The sequence below is a fragment of the Culex quinquefasciatus genome, chromosome 2 (genome assembly GCF_015732765.1).
Source record: "Culex quinquefasciatus strain JHB chromosome 2, VPISU_Cqui_1.0_pri_paternal, whole genome shotgun sequence".
Classification (NCBI taxonomy): Eukaryota; Metazoa; Arthropoda; class Insecta; order Diptera; family Culicidae; genus Culex; species Culex quinquefasciatus.
The window spans coordinates 197,879,533-197,901,141 of record NC_051862.1 but is presented as its reverse complement, the minus strand read 5'-3'; the positions used below and the strand labels follow the sequence as shown (position 1 = coordinate 197,901,141).

General features: G+C 39.5%; 1 protein-coding gene across 4 annotated transcripts; it reads left to right on the top strand.

Annotated features, from left to right (window-relative positions):
- Nucleotides 1-243: 243 nt before the first annotated feature.
- LOC6046635 (sorting nexin-21) lies at nucleotides 244-10,761 on the top strand. 4 transcript variants are annotated; one of them, XM_038256465.1, is made up of 5 exons: nucleotides 244-446; nucleotides 503-652; nucleotides 1,319-1,348; nucleotides 9,273-10,029; nucleotides 10,092-10,761. In XM_038256465.1, coding segments are annotated over exons 1-5 (1,074 nt in total). In that variant the 5' UTR covers nucleotides 244-445; the 3' UTR covers nucleotides 10,228-10,761. The 4 variants fall into 4 exon arrangements, with proteins under 4 accessions (XP_038112393.1, XP_038112394.1, XP_038112395.1 ...); XM_038256466.1 differs by lacking the exon at nucleotides 1,319-1,348 and having other exon boundaries at nucleotides 245-446; XM_038256467.1 differs by lacking the exon at nucleotides 1,319-1,348 and having other exon boundaries at nucleotides 246-446; nucleotides 503-649.
- Nucleotides 10,762-21,609: the final 10,848 nt, after the last annotated feature.

Genomic DNA, 21,609 nt, shown 5'->3' with positions numbered 1-21,609 from the left:
TATTTAGCTTCTTTTAAATAATTCAGAAAAAAAAATCTCAAAAGAAATGAATATGTTTTATTGTAGATTTAGAAATCAAAAGAAATCCTCATCAAACCCACCGTGTCACCCGAACGACGCCGTTTGTTTACCAAAAATGAACTTCTTGGGGGGTGGCGTTCATTCTAGCAGTGATGCCAGTCATCCATTCGGAATCATTTTTTATGGCAAAGTTGGTGGGAGAAGTGTCAACTCGATGCAGAGTTGACATCACCGTTCGCCACTTGTAAATAATTCAATTAAAAACAAAGAACCAACTCGGCTGGCAGCAAGTCGACTGTGCGGAAGCAGCTTAAGTAGCTTCCACTAGCTGTGGTGTTTAATCTAGTTGTATGTGATGATAGTTCTTGCCTTGTGATAGTTGAGAGTATTGCGTGCTACGAAGAAAGTCATCGTCAATTCGAAAAGTAAGTTTTGAATGGCATTGATTTCAGACAAAAGTAACATTTTTACTATATTTTAGTGCGTTCCGCCATCGTCGGGCACCGTGTCTCGGTGGAGACCCTGAATGTGGCCACGAGTGGGGGTGGGTCGGTCGAGGACGATCCGGACAGCACGGTGGAGGCTTTCGAGCAAAGTACGTTGACCATTAAAGCCAATGTCCAGCAAGGTAGTGGTGCTCTACTCTTCTACTGTGAAACATAATAGTTTTGCCTGTTTTGTTGTTTTGTTCTGAGCAGTGCTTAGTGGTTTGAGTCATAGCGCTTGATGCAGTTTTTTTTCCTGCTGTTGCACCTGGTGCTTATTTTTTACCTCCATCGTATTGAATTGATTGAGTCATGAGACTTGATGGTTTTCAGGGTGTTTGTGCTGTACTCGCCCTGCTGTTTACCCGTGTCGAAGTAGGTTTTAGAGTCAGCACAAAGCTAATATTGTGGTGTGGTTCTGTTTTTAATGTTGTGCATGTGTGTTAGTTGCAGTACTTTGATAAGCCGCCCCTATCGAATGAAAATTGATAGATCTATAATATGACCTAATTGCTGCTTATTAGATTAAGCTGTAATCGTACTGTAACAGTGTTAACCAGCATAGTTTCGTAATAGATAATAATAGTCTAGTGGGATTATCCGATGTACTCTTTTTTGATATTGTTTTTATTTTATTTTTATAAATCTTGAAAATTGATTTTGATTTGTTCATATAGTTTTTTGCATCCACTGACCCCTCGATAATTTTTCTTTGTTGTTGTATTTTGACAAAAACTTCACAATATTTTAAAACTAGCCCAAACATTCAAAATCTTATTAGGCTGTTCGAATATTTTTCTATTTGTTTCCAGGTCGGAAAAATCAGGAGTTTGTATATTTACGTAAGCAAATTTACTGTCCTGGATTCTACCACACTGAAAAAAATATTCTATTTATTATTATTAGCAATGCAATTAAGTATTAAGCTTATATCTGTAAGCCCTTACATCCAATTGAAATGCTGTCAAAGGCAAACTTATGGAAAATTGGACGAGCTTTCCAGCAAAAATATTTACGAGACTGAAAAACCAAGTCTGTCATATAGAAATTGCCAAAACCACAAAAAATCCGTTTTTTCAACGTTTTTATTTTTAAAACCGCTGTATCTTCCCAAGGATTGAACATAGGACATTGGTCAATATGGAGACTTTTATGTAAAATTGTCTGGAGAATCGACGTTTAGACCACTTTTCAAAAAAACAGTTTTAGTAAATGATTTTTGTATTTTTTAGGAGAGATATACCAACCAGCATTTTTCGTCAGTCTTTTGGTAACATTTTAGGCTATTTCCTCAAAAATTTTGAAAGAAAAAAATCGTGACATCACCTTTAAATTTATGTTTTAGATTTACAAATCAAAAAATCTCATTGATGTGGCATGTATTTTTGTTTCAGTGTATTTTTTTCAGAAAGCCCGTCCAATTTCCTACAAGTTTGTCTGTGGCCACTTTTTGATACGACGCAACGGCTTCGAGATACAGTAACTTTTAAATTACAAAATACAAAAATATTTAGATACCTTACGCCCTCCTCAAATGTTATTTTTGGGTACTATTGGCTCCATATAAACAAAAATGGCTCATATAGGACTAGGATAACATGTCTACAAAGTTTCATTGTAATCGGAAAGGGTCGGGTACAAAAGTACCAGAAAAATTCCTGGAGCTGGAGCTGGAATTGCTCCATATACAAAATTTGCTTTGCCTTACAACCTCAATCCTGCACAAAAAAGGGCAAAACGTGGATTTTTCTGATTAAGCTCAAATTGGATAGGGCGATAGGGCTGTTGATACCATCAAAACAAGCAAGAATATCGATTTCGATTCCAAATCAAACCTCCCCCTCCGAAACTGGGCCGAATGAAACACATTCAGACAAAATTCGTTAAGCCAAAGCTTTGAAAATCAAGTGCTCTTTTATCAAGATCCCCACATACGCACATTAGGCCGTCCCAAAAAAAAAAAAGTTGGTGCTCAAGTTATAGTTTAATGTCTTCTGAAAAAAATCCTGTACAGACATGGTTCATAAAAGCTTGTGTTTGGGCATGGCAAGGCGTTTTAGGGAGACAAATTTGTATTTTTAGCTATTTTTTTAAATCACTCTCCAAAACGATCCAAAAAATACTAATTCATTCATGGAAATTTCACTGCGATCATTTTGCTTTTTTAAAATTCAATTTACCTATGTCCACGCAAATATATTTGCATTTTAGTGAACAAAAAGTGGCGAATTTTCAAAATTCTTAATATATGACCGTTTTTAGCATAAAACATTGCCTACTATGATTACAAGCGGGACAGCATATATTTTGGATATTTTTATTTTGCTCGCTCAAAAACGATATTTGTTAATAATATTTCATGAAAAAACATGAGATTTTCTCACAATGTGATGTAAACGACAAATAATATCGAGAAGATCACAGAGCAGTACTTATACATATGTCGTTTACGTCACATAGTGAGAAAATCTCATATTTTTCGTGAAATGTTATTAACAAATGTAGTTTTTGAACGAGCAAAATAAAAATATCCAAAATATACATACCATACCATACCAATCAGCTTAGAACACCATACGCGGTGCCCGTGCTGTATCAAGAAGGTTGTTCCATGTTGCTCGGTTCTGGGCTGCAGCTCGCCAGTCTCCTAGGTTGCAGATCTTTCTTAGGTCCGCCTCGATCTGATTTCCCCATCGTGCACGCTGTGCTCCTGCTCTTCGGCCTGTGCCGCCATCGGGTCGCGCGCGGTCAAAGAGCATCCTGACAGGATGGTCTTCGTCCATCCTCGCGACATGGCCGGCCCACCTGAGCCTCCCGATTCTCGCCAGGGTAACGATTGTCGGTTCTCCCAGCAGCGCGTGCAGTTCGTGGTTCATGCGCCTTCGCCACTCGTTCTGAGCTGTACGTACTCCACCGTAGATCGTTCGCAGCACCTTCCGTTCGAAAACTCCAAGGGCTCGTTCGTCCTGTTGCCGCAGCGTCCAGGTCTCATGGCCATAGAGGGCAACCGGTCTAATCAGTGTCTTGTACAGGGTCAGCTTCGTGGCGCGTTGCACTCGATCAGATGTCAAGGTTTTCCGTAATCCAAAGTAGGCGCGATTCGCGGAGTGGATACGAGTCCGGATCTCTAAGCTGGTGTCGTTGTCGGCCGTTACCAGCGATCCCAAGTACACGAATTCGCTCACCTCCTCCAGCACATCACCATCCACAGCTAAAGGGGTGAGTCTTGGGGGGTCAACGTCCTTTGAGCCCCTCCCTTTCATGTACTTTGTTTTCGTCGTATTCATGGCCAATCCAATCCGTCTTGCTTGCGTCTTTAAGGCGGTGTAAACCCTTTTCACCGTCTCTAGGTCTCTTGCTATAATGTCAATGTCGTCCGCATAAGCAAGAAGTTGGACTGTCCTGTTGCAAATCGTGCCTCTCGTGTCTATACCCGCTCTTCGCACAACTCCCTCAAGTCCGATGTTAAACAGCGCATTGGATAAGCCGTCACCAGGCTTGCCACAAATACAGATTTTTCAGCACAGGCCCGAAACACAAACGAATTTTTTTTACAGTTAAAATAAATTTGAGCAGTTTTTGTTAAATTGGCCAAAAAGATAAACATTGTTAGCATCTTTTGGCATGTTCAGTTTTTAATAAGAATATTATTCTTTAAAGTTATACTCGATTGAGTGTTTGGTATGTGCCAAAAAAATCTGTATTTGTGGCAAGCCTGGCCGTCACCTTGTCGTAACCCTTGGTGCGATTGGAAGGGGTCCGCTAGCTCCCCTGCCACTCGCACGTGACACATCACACGATCCAAGGTAGCCTTGATCAGCCGAGTCAGTTTGTCCGGAAATCCGTTCTCGTGCATGATCTGCCATAGCTGTTCGCGGTCGACTGTATCGTACGCTGCCTTGAAATCGATGAAGATGTGATGTGTGGGCACGTTGTACTCACGACATTTCTCGAGGATCTGCCGGAGCGAGAAAATTTGGTCCGTGGTGGCCCGAGCGCCAGTAAACCCCGCTTGATAGGGGCCCACGAACCTCCGTGCGTACGGTGTCAGCAGACGGCAGAGGATCTGGGAGAGGATTTTATAGGCCGCGTTGATAAGCGTGATGGCGCGGTAGTTGCCGCAGTCCAGCTTATCGCCCTTTTTGTAGATGGGACACACGACACCATCCATCCATTCTTCTGGTAGTTTCTCCTCCCTCCAGATCTTAGAAATCACCAAGTGGATCGCCCTCGCCAACTGCTCTCCTCCATATTTGAAGAGCTCACCGGGTAACCGATCTTTACCGGCGGCCCTGTTGTTCTTCAGCTGCCTGATCTCCTTCTTCACCGTCTCCAGATCAGGTGCCGGGAACTGTTGGTCAGCAGCGGGCGGTCCAAGTTGGGTTTCAAAGCCGTCTCCATGCGCTACATCGCCGTTGAGGTGCTCGTTGAAGAACTGCTGCCACCTGTTCAACACCTCGCCTTTGTCCATAAGAAGGTTTCCCTCGGCGTCCCGACAAGTGTTGGCTTGCGGCGCATAGCCTTTGCGGGACCGGTTAACCTTCTCGTAGAACTTTCGCGTCTCGTTCTGCCGGAACAGCTGCTCCATTTCGGCGCGATCGCGATCTTCCAGCTGGCGCTTCTTGAGCTTGAAGACCGTTCTCTGCTGTTTCAGCGCTTGTTTGTATCTGGCCACGTTCTCATCAGTTGCGGCTCTCAGCTTCACCGCGTAAGCTGCTTTCTTCTCGTCAAGTAGCCGCTGGCACTCCTCGTCGAACCAGCGCTGCTTTCCAACTCGGACCGTACTACCTAGCGCGGCTTCAGCGGCACTGCCGATGGCCGAGCAAATTCTGCTCCATCCATCGTTGAGCGAGGCAGCGCCGAGTTCCTCCTCCGTTGGCAGGCTCGCTTCCAGCTGCTGCACGTAGTGCTGAGCCGCAGCCGTGTCCTGCAGCCGCTCGGTGTTGAACGGCGGTGGGAGCCGGCTCCGTCGTCGGTGGTACGTCGTCGACAGTTTTGAGTGCATGCTTGCACCCACCAGGTAGTGGTCCGAGTGGATGTCCGCACCGTGGTACGTGCGGATGTTCCGTATGTCCGAGAAGAATCGGCCGTCGATGAGGACGTGGTCGATTTGTGTTTTTGTTCGTTGGTTAGGCGATGTCCAGGTGACTTTGTGGATGTCTTTCCGGGGGAAGAATGTGCTCCGTACCACCATACCGCGGGAGGCTGCAAAGTTGATGCACCGCTGGCCGTTGTCGTTGGTGACGGTGTGCAGGCTGTTCGGCCCGATCACCGGCTTGTACATCTCCTCCCTTCCTATGCGGGCGTTCATATCTCCGATGACGATCTTGACGTCCCTCTGCGGGCAGCTGTCGAACTTCTGCTCCAGCTTCGCGTAGAACGCTTCCTTCTCGGCATCGGATGATTCCTCGTGTGGGCAATGTACGTTGAAGATGTGATAGTTGAAGAAACGGCCTTTAATCCTCAACCTACACATCCGGTCGTCGATCGGCTCCCAATCTATCACACGACTCCGCATCTTGCCCAACACTATGAAGCCGGTTCCCAGCTTGTTTTCGGCTCCGCCGCTCTGGTACATGGTGAGCTCCAAAGCATCATCCTCCCACATCTTCGCTCCTTCCAGCACATCTCCTGCAGTGCTACAACATCGAAGTTGCGGGGTTTGAGCTCGTTCAACAGAGCGTACTCATACCCATCGAAACGTAGCGATCTGCAGTTCCATGTTCCGAGTTTCCAATCGGTGTCCTTTTCGTGCCTAGGTCTATGCCGTTTGTTCCGGATCCTTATTCCTTCTTGATTGTTCGTAATGATTTTGGTTTCGGTATGCAGCCGGATTGGGGCTGCGATACCTAGTCTCGGGGTGGGGCTGCCACCTTGAAGCTACCGAGACCCAGCTCCGGTTTTCTCTCGACACCGTAACGGGGGCCTTTCTCACGAGGCCTAACGGCATAGCTACACCCTCCGAAGAGGATGGAGCCCCCCTTCCCTGTCAGCATACTACCAGAGTTCCCACCGGGGTTGGTTACCCGATCTCTCCAATGGTTACTAGTATCCCGGCTAGCGCCGCGGGAGGCCAGGGTATCGGAGTTACTGGACAAGAGGCTAAAGGACCGCTTGGTGGGTCTATTTTATTCCTGCGGTACTCGAAGTACCTATGGTACGCCATGTCCAGTCGTTCGCTAACCAAAATATATGCCTTCCCGTTTGTCATCATAGTAGCCAATGTTTTATATTAAAAACGTTTATATACCAGGAATTTTGAAAATTCGGCACGTTTTGTTCACTAAAATGCAAATATCTTTGCGTGGACATAAATTGAATGTTAAAAAAAGCAAAATGATCGCAGTGAAATTTCCTTTAATTTGAATGCATTAGTTTTGACAGCAATATTTTTTTTTTGGGTCGTTTTGGAGAGTAATTAAAAAAAAATTAGCTAAAAAATACAATTTTTTCTCTCTAAAACGCCTTGCCATGCCCAAACACTAGCTTTTACGGACCATGTCTGTTCAGGAATTTGTTCAGGGGACATTAAACTATAACTTGAAGCCCAAGGCGAGCAAATTTGAATGACTTTAGTGTGATTGTTACGCGCATTTCTGAAAAATACTCGAAAATTTCACATTTTTCATTCAAGCTCCGCGCGCGATTTGTAAACCATTTTTGGTATTTTTTTTGTTGTATGGAAACATTGTTCCTGATATCCTAATCTATCATTCTACATTCTACATTTCTTGAGTGTTTTTATAGGTTTTACATATAAACAAAATTTTATTGGTTTCAAAAACACCCAAAAAGCAAAAAGCAAAAAAATTAATAAAATTTTGTGTATTAGACTGCCGTTCTACGCATAATTGTCCCATGTTCGAAAAAGTGCAACTGAGAAAAACGCGATTGAAATTTTTCGATCGATTTCTGTGTTTCTACGCATAATTGTCCCGTGGGTTCCTATTCGCCCTATGTGTCCCTAATCACCCCAGTTAGCAGTTTATCACCTTTATTTGTGATTCTCTTGCTTTACAAAAGGTAAACAAGACATAATGTTTAGTAAAACTAATGATTCCGTGTAAGAAAATACTTGGTGGGACAATTATGCGTAGAAGTTTAACGATGGGACAAACAGACTTGGTGTTGTTTTTAATGAGTTTCCGAACAAAGTACCAGATTTTATGTGTTTTTCTTAAAGTACACATCAAACTAAACTTAAAAATGTCATAAAGTCAAAATCGACCAAAACTGACATGGGACAATTATGCGTAGAACGGCAGTAGACCTCTTAAAAAAAACTACAGATTTGCTTAGAATTCGATTCTCAGTCAATATGTTAGAAATGAAGGTGGTAGGTTTAATAATAATTTTCGAGTAGTTGTACAGCAAGAAGGCAAAATGTTTAAACCAGCTTTGTTGTAGCAAAAAATGTAAACCATATAAAACTGGATTCTTCAGGCCAACAGAAAATCAATATTTTTGACTTTGCGTTAAATTGGTTAAATAAGTGGGGAAAATGATCACTTTTAGTGTTACAGCATTTTGTTTCTTTGTATGTTTCCTTAAAAAAACTGGGAATTGTCAAGCTTGGGAGTGGTGTTTCTTTTCATACCGTACAAATGATTTTTATATACACGCAGAAAAAAGTTTTGTAGAATCAGCCTGTACGAGGTTTGAATCAACAAATTTTTTGTTGAATATAATCAACACCGATTTTGCGTTGAAACGAACCTTGATTTTCTTGATTCCACAAAAGTCTTTTGTTGTTTTGAAAAAGCTGCTTTGACGTTTAGCGTTGATTCATCAAAAATAATGATTTTCAAATCAACAAAACGTTTTGTTGATTCAAATATGCCTTATTTTTCTGCGTGTAGAATAGCGTGGTTCACGTTTCTATGAAAAAGACAAAAGTTGTTATTTTGTCTTGCATCAACCGGAATTTCGTTCTTTTATGTCCCCAGAAGCACTCCTGAAAATTTGAGCCCATTTGGTAAGGTCTAGGAGCTCCAGTTTTAATTTGAAATTTATATGGGATTTTGATTTATTTTCCATGGGAAACTATCTTTTTTTACATTGTATTAGGATTTTTTTTTATAAATCGATGAAATGACTTGATTCTAATAGCAGGAGATAGGTTTTGAACTGGGGAACAATTTTGTAGAACATACCAACATGCTAGGAAGTGACCCTTTAAAGATACAGATACTTTTAGATGGTGGCTTTTGAAGGGGCCAGCCACCATCTAAAAGTATCTGTATCTTTAAAGGGTCACTTCCTAGCATGTTGGTATGTTCTACAAAATTGTTCCCCAGTTCAAAACCTATCTCCTGCTATTAGAATCAAGTCATTTCATCGATTTATAAAAAAAAATCCTAATACAATGTAAAAAAAGATAGTTTCCCATGGAAAATAAATCAAAATCCCATATAAATTTCAAATTAAAACTGGAGCTCCTAGACCTTACCAAATGGGCTCAAATTTTCAGGAGTGCTTCTGGGGACATAAAAGAACGAAATTCCGGTTGATGCAAGACAAAATAACAACTTTTGTCTTTTTCATAGAAACGTGAACCACGCTAGTGTAGAAGTTTCGGAACATTGGCTCAATTCTAGTAATTATAATAAGTATAACGTTTTTATTAGTTTTGTTTTGTACTTTTTGCTTAAACTAATTTCACCATTGTTTGCAAAATAAACTTCACTGCAAATATTTTTTGTTTATTTGTAGTCTCATCTTTGTGACTCCTGTTTGATATCTAAAGCAATCAATAATATTTTCCAGGCATCTGGCAGCGTCCGTCCCGTCGCCCACTGCCAACCGGTGGCAACGTCGAGCTGTGCTTCGAAATCCCGTTCGCCCGTGTGCTTCCGTCAGATCCCGCTCCATCCTCCGATGGCGATGCTGCTGGTTCTTCCGGAACGGCTGCCACCGCCGCCGTTACCTCCTCCTCCACGGCCGGTGGCAAGAAATACGTCATCTACGACGTGAACGTGCGATTGGACGGACCGGAACCGGATCCCCACCCGACGAGCATCGAGCGCCGTTACACGCACTTTTTGCGACTTTACGACGGCTTGCGGAAGCAATGTCCGCAGCTGCTGCAGGGCGTGGCCTTTCCGAAGAAGGTGCTGATGGGGAATTTTAGCGCGGAGCTGATCGGCGAACGGAGTGCAGCCTTCGAGAGCTTCCTGGACTACATTGTGACGGTGCCTTCGCTGCGTGAATCGGAGCATTTTCTAGAATTTTTACAGGGCGACGAGCTGCGGCGGGCCTGCCAGCTGCTGGACGAGCGCCGGAACGAGTTCGCGGTGCCACTGTTGGAGAGCACGTTCCGCATTCTGAACAAGATCTTCCTGGACAAGTCCAAGTGTGTGCTGTTGCTGCTGTGCCGGCTGGTGGCCGCCTGTACGACCTCGCCCATTCCGCACCCGGAGTCGGAAAAGTGGGCCGAGTTGGCGCTGCGGCGGTACGAGCACGTGTGCGACACGGATCTGCTGGTGCTGTACATTCCTCTGCTGCAGACGTGTCTTCATTTGTGGTGAGATTCATAGTTTTGAAAATTGAGGAAGCTAAAATATTCAAGATCACAACACATTTCAGGTGGCAACGGGGTCGCGATCGATCGCTTCTCGAAGAACGCCTCGATGAGATGGGCAAAAAGGGCATCAAGGTGAAGGGAGGGCCGACGCTGGCCCAGGCCATCCATGCTCTCGAGCCGCGAGCGGAGACCACGTGAAAGCAAGAGACATTTTGACCATGACCGTGTGACAAGCAATAACAAAAAAAAACTGGATGCATTACCAACATTGTGCACTGAAAGTCGTTTATTAGTTTGATAAGGATAAGGTTTTTCTTCCGTTTACGAAAACTCGATTTTTGTGTTTGATGTGCCTCTCGTGTGTCGAATAAGCTCTATTCGGTGTTTTGGCTGGTCAGGAAATTATTTTGATTCGCAGAGAATTATATGTTTAAATATATCTTAAAATAATAAGTTTAGTTATCTTTATGTGATTTTTTTCGTAAAACGTGTCATCACAATACAATAAATTATTCATCAAATAACATAACTTACAAAACATCAAATAAACGTTGCTTCAGCTCTCAGAAAAAAATTAAAACATCGCCATGATTGCAAATAGCAGTTTGTATGACAAGCAGGTCCGCAGCGCAAGCATGCATGTGCTGGCTCGATTGTTATCATATCAATTTTTAAATGCAATTGTAGTTTGTAGTATTTGGTAATATATGCATAACGGTACAAATAAACGAATTGAATGTGTGTTTCATTGTTTTATATCACAAAGTATTTCTTTCCCAGTTCCTGAGGGGAACACCCTTGAAGAGTATCGGGGCCGGCATTTACAAAGCGGATTCAGTGGCAATTTCATTCTCAACTTAATGTTAACATGTTAAGGTTAATGTTAACATTCCATAGGTCGCCTCCCTAAGGTGTCGTGATAAGGTCCAGTTTGTGACGATACATTACCTTCCCTTTACTAAGCAATCGATTCCAGAAGGGAAAAGATCACCAGTTGTGTTGGTCCGAGCCGGGATTTGATCCCAGATCTATCGCTTACGAGGCGGCAGCGTTACCACTGGGCTACTTGGCTCGGTCGTTTTAAATCACAGAAGTCTAAAATATCATTTTTTTCATAACCTCATCTTTCTAGGTTTGGAGATAATTGAAACATAAAGCAGTTTTATTTAGTTTTTTTGCCAGATTACGTATTATAAAATCTTCTTTGTTTTTTTTTACGTTTTTTCAAGGGAATATATAATACATTTTGCCTACTAAGTTTTTTAATGAGTGTTATAGAATAATTTTCATGAATTTCGTCAAAACTTATTATAATTTTTATGTTTCAATAAAATATTATCATCATAAAATTATCAGAGTAGGCAGTGTTCATCATGTGAAAGAGAATTAAATCAAGACATTTTGGAGAAAGTCACTATTTATTTTAGGAAATTGGGCATATCTCTGCTTATATTGAACCAAAACTGATACTTTTTTATGGAATTTGTTCAGAAAACTGTTCTCTACAATGTGATTGATTCTTAACTGTTTTAAAATGTAATGGTGTAATGTGGCAAAGGAATGAAAAAAAATATTTTTCGGAGTCTATTTGGTAATAACAGCTTATTAATTAAATAATCCATGATCTGCTATGTTTATTGCTCAAATTCGTATCCGGGAAATGTGTTGCTGTATATTCATAACAAATTGTACAAAAAAAAGATTTATTTTCGATCGTATCGGGGTTTCCAGCTTGGATTTTGGGGTAATTTCAAAAAAAGCTAGAAATCTGGTAAATTTGGCTCGATTTTATTTAGTAGTGGTCAAACATTGGTCAAATATAGTTGGTTAAAGTTCTCAAAACATATTCATAAGAAATTTGAGTGATATCAACATCAATGCACCGATTTTCTGTGACTTTTTTGAACAAATATACCATAAAATCGAAAAATAATCTTCAAAAAAAGTTGCAATGTTATACATTGAAGTTTGGAGCACCCTGGTGCTCGGTACAGACCTTCAAAGTATGGCATTTTTTTTCGAAAAATCGTCCCCGGCAAAAAATATTTGAGATTAGATTTTTTCGACAAACAATATGCATGAACAACGTTTTATCGAAATAAAAATATAAAATGAATACATATTAGATTTGCGAAAACACACAGAATTTAGTTTTATTGATTAACCCTTTCAGGCTCCAAAACTAGCCTATAATTTTCGTATGGTCATAATAGTAGTTTATGCATCAAGTTGCAAAAAGAGGATTTTTTCGTCGTACATTTATCTAACGAGGTTCACCGAGTTAGATAAATACGACGAGTGATGAAAAATCAAGTTTTGCAACGAGTTCCATACAACGTTTTTTGCAATTCCGAAAAACACCCTTTGGACAGAATTATAGGACAAATGTCCATGCATTGAGTCAATGAATCGTTCAAATAAAAAAAATGTTGAAAAGTATAACTATTCCTAACAAGTGCTGAAAAGTTCAATTTTTCAGCATCCATTTCAGTGCTGAAAAGTAGAATTTTTCAGCATTTGTTTTGAAAAGGGTTACTATTCGATTCTTTTATTTTTGGTACAGAAAAGTAGGCTGTTTCGTCGTTCAAGAATGACAGGAAAAGTAAGTAGTTTCACGACGGAATAGCAAAATAGTAGTTTATGCAACATGTTGCAAAAAGAGGATTTTTTCAGCACGAGTCGTACATTTATCCAACGAGGTTCACCGAGTTCAACTTCAGTTCAACCGAGTTCAACTTTTCAGCATCCATTTGAGTGCTGAAAAGTAGAACTTTTCGGCATTTATTTTGAAAAGTGTTGCTATTCGATTCTGTTATTTTTGGTACGAAAAAGTAGGCTATTTCATCTTTCAAATATGACAGGAAAAGTAAGTAGTTTCACGACGGAATTGCAAAAAACAGTTTTTGCAATTCTGTCGTGAAATTACTTACTTTTCCTGTCATTCTTGAACGACGAAATGCCTACTTTTCTGTACCAAAAATAACAGAATCGAATATCAACACTTTTCAAAATAAATGCTGAAAAGTTCTACTTTTCAGCACTGAAATGGGTGCTGAAAAGTTAAACTTTTCAGCACTTGTTTCAAAAAGTAACACTTTTCAACATTTTTTTGATTTAAACGATTTATTGACAAAATACATGAAAATTTGACTTAAAATTTCACTCAAAGGGTGTTTTTCGGAATTGCAAAAAATGTTGTATGGAACTTGTTGCAAAACTTGATTTTTTCAGCACTCTTCGTATTTATCCAACTCGGTGAACCTCGTTGGATAAATGTACGACTCGTGCTGAAAAAATCCTCTTTTTGCAACTTGTTGCATAAACTACTATTCCCTATCATTAACTAAACAAATATGTTTTCAATAATTAAGGCATGAAAGAGTTGAAACAAAAACGATTTGGCTTCAGTTTTCCTTGTTAATAGATGAGACCTTGGATGAGACAAATGATTCAAAAAAGTACTTTTCATTTTTATCGTTATCATTGCTTTGTTTTATCAATTTCCTCTATAACATAACTGAATGACTGGTCTCACGAGAGGGCAATAAAGACAAAAATATCTAATCCGATGAAAAGCTTATCACTTTCGGGGTTGCAGTATCAACGCAAAATTAAGCTTCAATTCGACTGGACGGATTTGCTGCCATGGTGCTCTTGCTCAACGTTGCACATTTTGCCTTGGCGTAAGTCACAAAGTCAGTGCTCTACCTCCTTCAACAAATTTAAGTTCTATTCCTGAGCAGTTCTCTACGGAATCGGTCTTTTTTCTTTAATTTTAATTTTTGTATTTTTTAATCCGGCTGAAACTTTTTTGGTGCCTTCGGTATGCCTAAAGAAGCCATTTTGCATCATTAGTTTGTCCATATAATTTTCCATACAAATTTGGCAGCTGTTCATACAAAAACTAACTTAATCCACCTACGTGGTTGGAGCCTTCCTCACTTATTTCCAACAATGGCTGATGTGATGGAATTGTACAAACATTTAATCTATTTTTTAGATCCGGAATAAAAAAGTACATAAATATTACTTAAGTGGCCATACCTCGAGACAGGGTTGCCAGATCATCAATGTTTTGGACTTGTTGAACAGGTCTTTTGATAACCTAACCAACGATGGGACGGATGGTGGATCCGGACATAGTTTACATACGTTTAAATTAGATCCAGCTTCCAAAAAGTACATAAATGTCACTTAAGTGACCATAGCTCGAGATAGGGTTGCCAGATCTTCAATGTTTTGAACTCGTTGGGAAGGATTTTTGATAATCTAAGCAACGATGGGTTGGATGGTGGATCCGGACATACTTTACATACATTTAAGTGAGATCCGGCTTCAAAAAAGTACATCAATATCACTTAAGTGGGCGTATCTCGAGACAGGGTTGCCAGATCTTCAATGTTTTGGACTCGTTGGAAAGGTCTTTTGATAACCTAACCAACGAGGGGTCGGATGGTGGATCCGGCCCTAGTTTACATACATTTAAGTGAGATCCGGCTTCAAAAAAGTACATCAATATCACTTAAGTGGCCATATCTCGAGACAGGGTTGCCAGATCTTCAATGTTTTAGACTCGTTGGAAAGGTATTTTGATAACCTAACCAACGTTGGGTTGGATGGTGGATCCGGACATAGTTTACATACATTTATGTGAGATCCGGCTTCAAAAAAGTACATCAATATCACTTAAGTGGCCATATCTCGAGACAGGGTTGCCAGATCTTCAATGTTTTAGACTCGTTGGAAAGGTCTTTTGATAACCTTACCAACAATGGGTCGGATGGTGGATCCGGACATAGTTTACATACATTTAAGTGAGATCCGGCTTCAAAAAAGTACATCAATATCACTTAAGTGGCCATATCTCGAGACAGGGTTGCCAGATCTTCAATGTTTTCGACTCATTGGAAAGTTCTTTTGATAAGTTAACCAACAATAGGTCGGATGGTGGATCCGGACATAGTTTACATACATTTAAGTGAGATCCGGCTTCAAAAAAGTACATCAATATCACTTAAGGGGCCATATCTCGAGACAGGGTTGCCAGATCTTCAATGTTTTAGACTCGTTGGAAAGGTATTTTGATAACCTAACCAACGTTGGGTTGGATGGTGGATCCGGACATAGTTTACATACATTTAAGTGAGATCCGGCTTCAAAAAAGTACATCAATATCACTTAAGTGGCCATATCTCGAGACAGGGCTGCCAGATCTTCAATGTTTTAGACTCGTTGGAAAGGTCTTTTGATAACCTTACCAACAATGGGTCGGATGGTGGATCCGGACATAGTTTACATACATTTAAGTGAGATCCGGCTTCAAAAAAGTACATCAATATCACTTAAGTGGCCATATCTCGAGACAGGGTTGCCAGATCTTCAATGTTTTCGACTCATTGGAAAGTTCTTTTGATAAGTTAACCAACAATAGGTCGGATGGTGGATCCGGACATAGTTTACACACATTTAAGTGAGATCCGGCTTCAAAAAAGTACATCAATATCACTTAAGGGGCCATATCTCGAGACAGGGTTGCCAGATCTTCAATGTTTTAGACTCGTTGAAAAGGTCTTTTGATAATCTAACCAACGATGGGTTGGATGATGGACCCGGACGTAGTTTACATACATTTAAGTGAGATCCGGCTTCAAAAAAGTACATCAATATCACTTAAGGGGCCATATCTCGAGACAGGGTTGCCAGATCTTCAATGTTTTAGACTCGTTGGAAAGGTATTTTGATAACCTAACCAACGTTGGGTTGGATGGTGGATCCGGACATAGTTTACATACATTTAAGTGAGATCCGGCTTCAAAAAAGTACATCAATATCACTTAAGTGGCCATATCTCGAGACAGGGCTGCCAGATCTTCAATGTTTTAGACTCGTTGGAAAGGTCTTTTGATAACCTTACCAACAATGGGTCGGATGGTGGATCCGGACATAGTTTACATACATTTAAGTGAGATCCGGCTTCAAAAAAGTACATCAATATCACTTAAGTGGCCATATCTCGAGACAGGGTTGCCAGATCTTCAATGTTTTGGACTCGTTGGAAAGGTCTTTTGATAACCTAACCAACGATGGGTCGGATGATGGACCCGGACATAGTTTACATACAGTTAAGTGAGATCCAAATATATGTGAAAACACATTTTTATACATAACTTTTGAACTACTTATCGAAACTTCAATCTGTATAAAACTCGATCTATGGGACCCTAAACCAAGTCGAATGCAACAAGTTCGGGTCAAATCGGTTCAGCCAGTGCCGAGAAACATGAGCTAGTTTGTTGGTCACATACATACATACACACACACATACACACACACATACACACACACATACACACACACATACACACAGACATTTGTTCAGTTTTCGATTCTGAGTCGATATGTACACATGAAGGTGGGTCTACGACGTTTTTATACGAAGTTCATTTTTAGAGCAGGATTATAGCCTTACCTCAGTGAGGAAGGCAAAATGATATGTGAAAATTCAAAAATCTGTATCTTTTGAAGGAAATTTTTGATCGAGTTAGAGTCTTCGACAAAGTTGTAGGTATGGATATGGACTACAATGAAAAAAATGCTACACGGTAAAAAAAAATTTTGTGATTTTTTATTTAACTTTTTGTCACTAAAACTTGATTTGCAAAAAAACACAATTTTTAATTTTTTTTATTTTTTGATATGTTTTAGGGGACATAAAATGCCAACTTTTCAGAAATTTCCAGAATGGCCAAAAAATCTTTGACCGAGTTATGATTTTTTTAATCAATACTGATTTTTTCAAAAAATCGAAATATCGGTCGCAAAAATTTTTCAACTTCATTTTTCGATGTAAAATCGAAATTAAAATATTTTTGAAAAGCTGAGAAAATTCTCTATATTTTGCTTTATTGAACTTTGTTGATGCGACCCATAGTTGCTGAGATATTGCTATGCAAAGGCTAAAAAACAGGAAAATTGATGTTTTCTAAGTCTCACCCAAACAACCCAACATTTTCTAATGTCGATATCTCAGCAACTATAGGTCCGATTTACAATGTTAAAACATGAAACATTCGTGAAATTTTCCGATCTTTTCGAAAAAAATATTTTCAAAAATTGAAAATCAAGACTAACGTTTCAAATGAGCGTAATATTGAATGTTTGTTTTTTTAACCGTGTATCATTTTTTTTTCAGTGTAGTCCATATCCATACCTACAACTTTGTCGAAGACACCAACTCGATCAAAAAATTCCTTCAGAAGATACAGATTTTTGAATTTTCACATATCATTTTTGTATGGACAGCTGCCAAATTTATATGGAAAATTATATGGACAAACTAATGATGCAAATTGGCTTCTTGGACATACCGAAGGCACCAAAAAAGTTTCAGCCGGATTAAAAAATACAAAAAAAAAACGAATGACCGAAAACTCAGAGAATTGCTCTCCTACCTCATGCAACGACTGCCCAGCCGTCTGCAGTTCGTCTATACGTTACGTTCTGATTATTCTCAACGGCTGGGCAATGTTTCGTTTCCACCTCGATATGCCATCTGTATATTAATACCTTGAACTTGATTTGATTTCCTGCCCCTGCCAGCATGAGTATCACGATTGAACATTTTTTCGCACTTCCACAAAGTGGGCACGTTTTGGCTCACCCACCTGTTGCCTGAAGTGCCTCTACCAGCTACCAGTCGTGTTCGACCTGAAATCAATCAGGACCGGGCCCGACCAACCGAATGCCATTAGCACTCTTCGTCTATGTTGCAGAGTCACATAAATGGGGAAGGAAAGTTAAACGACTCATAACGACGTTAGAAAAGTTTAATTTTGCCAATTGTGTCCCTGATACTGGCTGCCGGTTCCGGAGTTTCTCGTGCGTGTAGGGGTGTTAGAATTGACCCCACGTTTAAAAAGTGGGTGTTTTTGTCTCATTGCGAACAATGTTTTTGAAATTGTAGACGTTATTGTTAAATTTGACATATAAATTCACTTTCCGAAAAAAAATTAAACCGGTGAAGAAGCACATTTTACTTTTCAGAAGAGGCACATCCCTATCGACCCACCAGCAGATTTTCCGGTTCAACTTTTGCGCTATCTTCCCTCGATGGGGATCCTTCGTTTGCTTGGGGAAAGCGTTGATAACGAACCTTGAAGGAGCATCCTTTCCTGGCCACTACACTCGTTTCATTCACAAAAGACGCAAATCTAGCACCATAGAAAGGAAATTGTGTTGACTCAGTTTACCCTGCGGGAGGGTTAAAATCATGCTGCTGTTGTGTACAACTTTAGACAAATTTCCGGTTGACCTAGCAAGAACAACTTGTTGAATGCTGACGTTTCAACTTGAATTTGAGAATCAGTCAACTCAACATTTCCACAAAATTCAACTTTTCCCACATTGTAGCAGCGAAATCATTTCCATTATTTACACAACGTTTCGTTTGTGGAGAAAAAAAAGAAACGGATAATGCGTCCCACTGCTGCTGCCATCATCAACTCCTCATTCAACAAGTGGTCTGCTTCCGGTTTCCTCTGCCTTTGCCCTCGCCTTTCCTCCAGGCAGAACAGAAAACTGCTTCAAGAAAGCATTATGCCCGCATGCTACTACTCAACATTGTCGTTGCCACTCTGGGGAAAACGAAGGAAAAATCGTCTTTCTGGGGGGTGGGGTGGGATGCTGCGTAGAGAACTTGAATCAGCAAAGCTAGCAGGAAGAATGGCGCGATAAAAGCTTTTCTTTGCCTTCGCCTCGTGCGTTTCGTATGATGTCAGTGATTTATTCTACGGTTGGTGAAGGTGGTTGAATTGCAATGTGGGCTCTTCTAGGGGGTATAAAGAGCGTGAATTAATGTCTATCTGGAGTGCGATTCGTTTTCAAGTGTTTTTCGGAGGAGATAACAGAAGTCGATAAATGCGTTTGAGAAACACTACAGTAGTTTTGTTTAATTTAGTTGATTTGTAGTAGATAAAGTAGAACATTTGTTAGTTGTAAGGCTATGAGAAAGAAGATTATGAAGTACGTATATCCTCACAAATTTTCTTAAACGGTATTTATATTAATTACCTATATCAAACATTATTTGAATTTTCAACAAATCTATCCCTTAAAAATCGCCAAGCAATTAGCCTAATTACCCAAATCGCTTGAAACTCAAGCCTCAACATTGTCTTTCATTCACAAACCTCACCCACAACCCCCCAACCTCCAGCTCCACAGAACAACGATATAAACACTTGAGCGGGATTTCTGATTTTATCCCTCATTTCCACTTCATTCATATGTATTATGTGTGCTCGTGCCCTCCACCCCCACGACTCAAACTGACTGACTTACTGACTAACTACCCTCTGGAGGGATGAAAGCTTTTCCGATTCACACACCCCCGACCCAAACCCTCCCCCCCATTCTGACCGTGAAGACCTACATCGTCGTGGACATTGAGATGTGGTTTGGTGGTGGTGTTGTTGTTGTGGTTTGTTCGTGAATTCTCGCAGAAATCAAAGTGATTCTCTCTCTCTCTATTACACACACTGTATGAAAAAAAAAGTGCACTTAACACACTGGGAACGTAGGGCGGAAAAAAATGACTTTAGAGTAAATGCAGATATCAACATAAGAAAAAATATATTTTTAATGCTGAACTGGGAAATTTTGTTACAAAAAAAATGAAATGAAAAAAAAGCAAATTTAGATGTTTATTTCAAAAAGTCCTATAAACATCGAAATGATGTTGACAATATTGTTGAGAAGCAAATAATTTCAAGACAAGGCCAATAAAAATATTTTACCTGTAAACATTTTTAAAAATGATTTAAAAATGATTTGAAATTCATGAATATTTTTTTGTTTTAGGATAACTGATATTATGTTTCAAGCTTGTGCATTTTACAAATTAGACTTGAAATTTTAATCTCATTTCTCAATTTGGGACAATTTTATTTTAAAAAAGTCTGTATCTGCAGAAGGGAATTTCTGAGCGATTTGGTGGTTGTTGTTGATTTTATTAGGAAGGTTATGATTAGGGCTTTTCGGAAAAGTATCCTGTGTATTCTTATTTTTTTATTTTAGCATTTATAAGCATTTTTTATTTTGAAATTTTCTGATTTGTTTCAGGGAACTAAGAAAGACATCTTCTGAGTAGGGATGCGGGTTATGGCCGGATATATTCTTTATCCGGATATCCGGATATCCAAATCCGGATGGATGATCTGGATAATATCCAGATCTAAAGATATCCGGATAATTATCCGCTATCCGGATATTTTTTCATCCAAATAAAAAAAATACAGGAAAAATAAAGTGCTGAGGCAGGGGGTACTGGATTTATTCTAATTATAAAGAGTCCTCAAATAACAGCACAACACCAAAAATGACGCTTGAATTCATTTTATTTTTTCAAATATGTTCAAAAATTTAAATTGATTGACATAACTACGCAAATTTTACATGCCTTTTAACTTTAACTCGTTTTCAATTGATGTAAGTAAATGTAAATTTGTATCAGTTCTTGATGAATTTCTCCTTTATACACATTATATAGAATTATAGGCTTAAAGGCAACCATCAAATTTTTCAATCTTCCATACTTCTACTATTTTTTACTGTGTACGGCCAGGATAACATGTCTACAAAGTTTCATGGATATCGGAGAGGACTGAGTGTAGATCTACCTGAAAAATTCCTGTTTTGGGCTGAAATTGTTCTCACCTTTCTTCAGTAAGAAATTTAAAAAAGCCTAATTTTGTGCAAAAACTGTCAATAGTGTGCCGATTCACCCTTGATCGTGATTAATATGAAAGATCATTGAAAAATCTCCACAACTACTAAATTTTTTTAAAATTTCCGGATAGCACGGATAGTGCGGATAAATATCCGGATAACGGATATCCACACGGATCATTATCCGGATATTCGGATATCTGGATATGCGGATAACCGCATCCCTACTTCTGAGCCACTTGGTCGGATTTTCAATGTTATTTTTTTAAATTGTCGCTTATTTTTTAAAAATGTCCTATGTACATAGGAAACCCACGTCGCATTGGTTGTTTGGAAAATGTAATGTAGAATTATTCTGATTTTTTCAACAAAAATTATTTCAAAATTTTAAAATCAGGCTTTATTTTAGAAAAGGTTTACAAATAGATAATTTTCCTATTTTCATAGTTTAGAACAAATTATACAATTGTGTTATTTTTTTTAAAGAAGTTCAGATCAGAAAATTTTGCAGATTTAAATTTTTAACATTGATAATCGAACCAGCAGTTATAGTCAATTTCAAATTACAGGCTTATTAGGTGACACTTAGAAAAAATCATTTTCATCATTTCGAATTCTTTGTGAGGGTTTTTCCGTATCCGTAAAAATAATTGGCAAATATTCAAAGTTTCAGAGATCTTTTTTTTCATAAAATTATTTTTATTAGGTCCTTTTCGGTACTGGGACCTGGTTAGGACCGAGTCGGCTTTTGTAATTACATTTGACTTAATAATTACAGAGGATCTTGTGTGTAAATGTTAGTGGGAGGGGAGGTGGTTACCCGTGGCCTACTCGGGGTTAGTAGGGAAGGGATTG

Bases quoted from the DNA above. Each gene is read 5' to 3' on its own strand.
- LOC6046635 (XM_038256465.1), top strand. The intron at 1,349-9,272 runs GTAAGCAAATTT...AATATTTTCCAG, and splicing joins TCAGGAGTTTGTATATTTAC to GCATCTGGCAGCGTCCGTCC. The intron at 10,030-10,091 runs GTGAGATTCATA...AACACATTTCAG, and splicing joins CAGACGTGTCTTCATTTGTG to GTGGCAACGGGGTCGCGATC.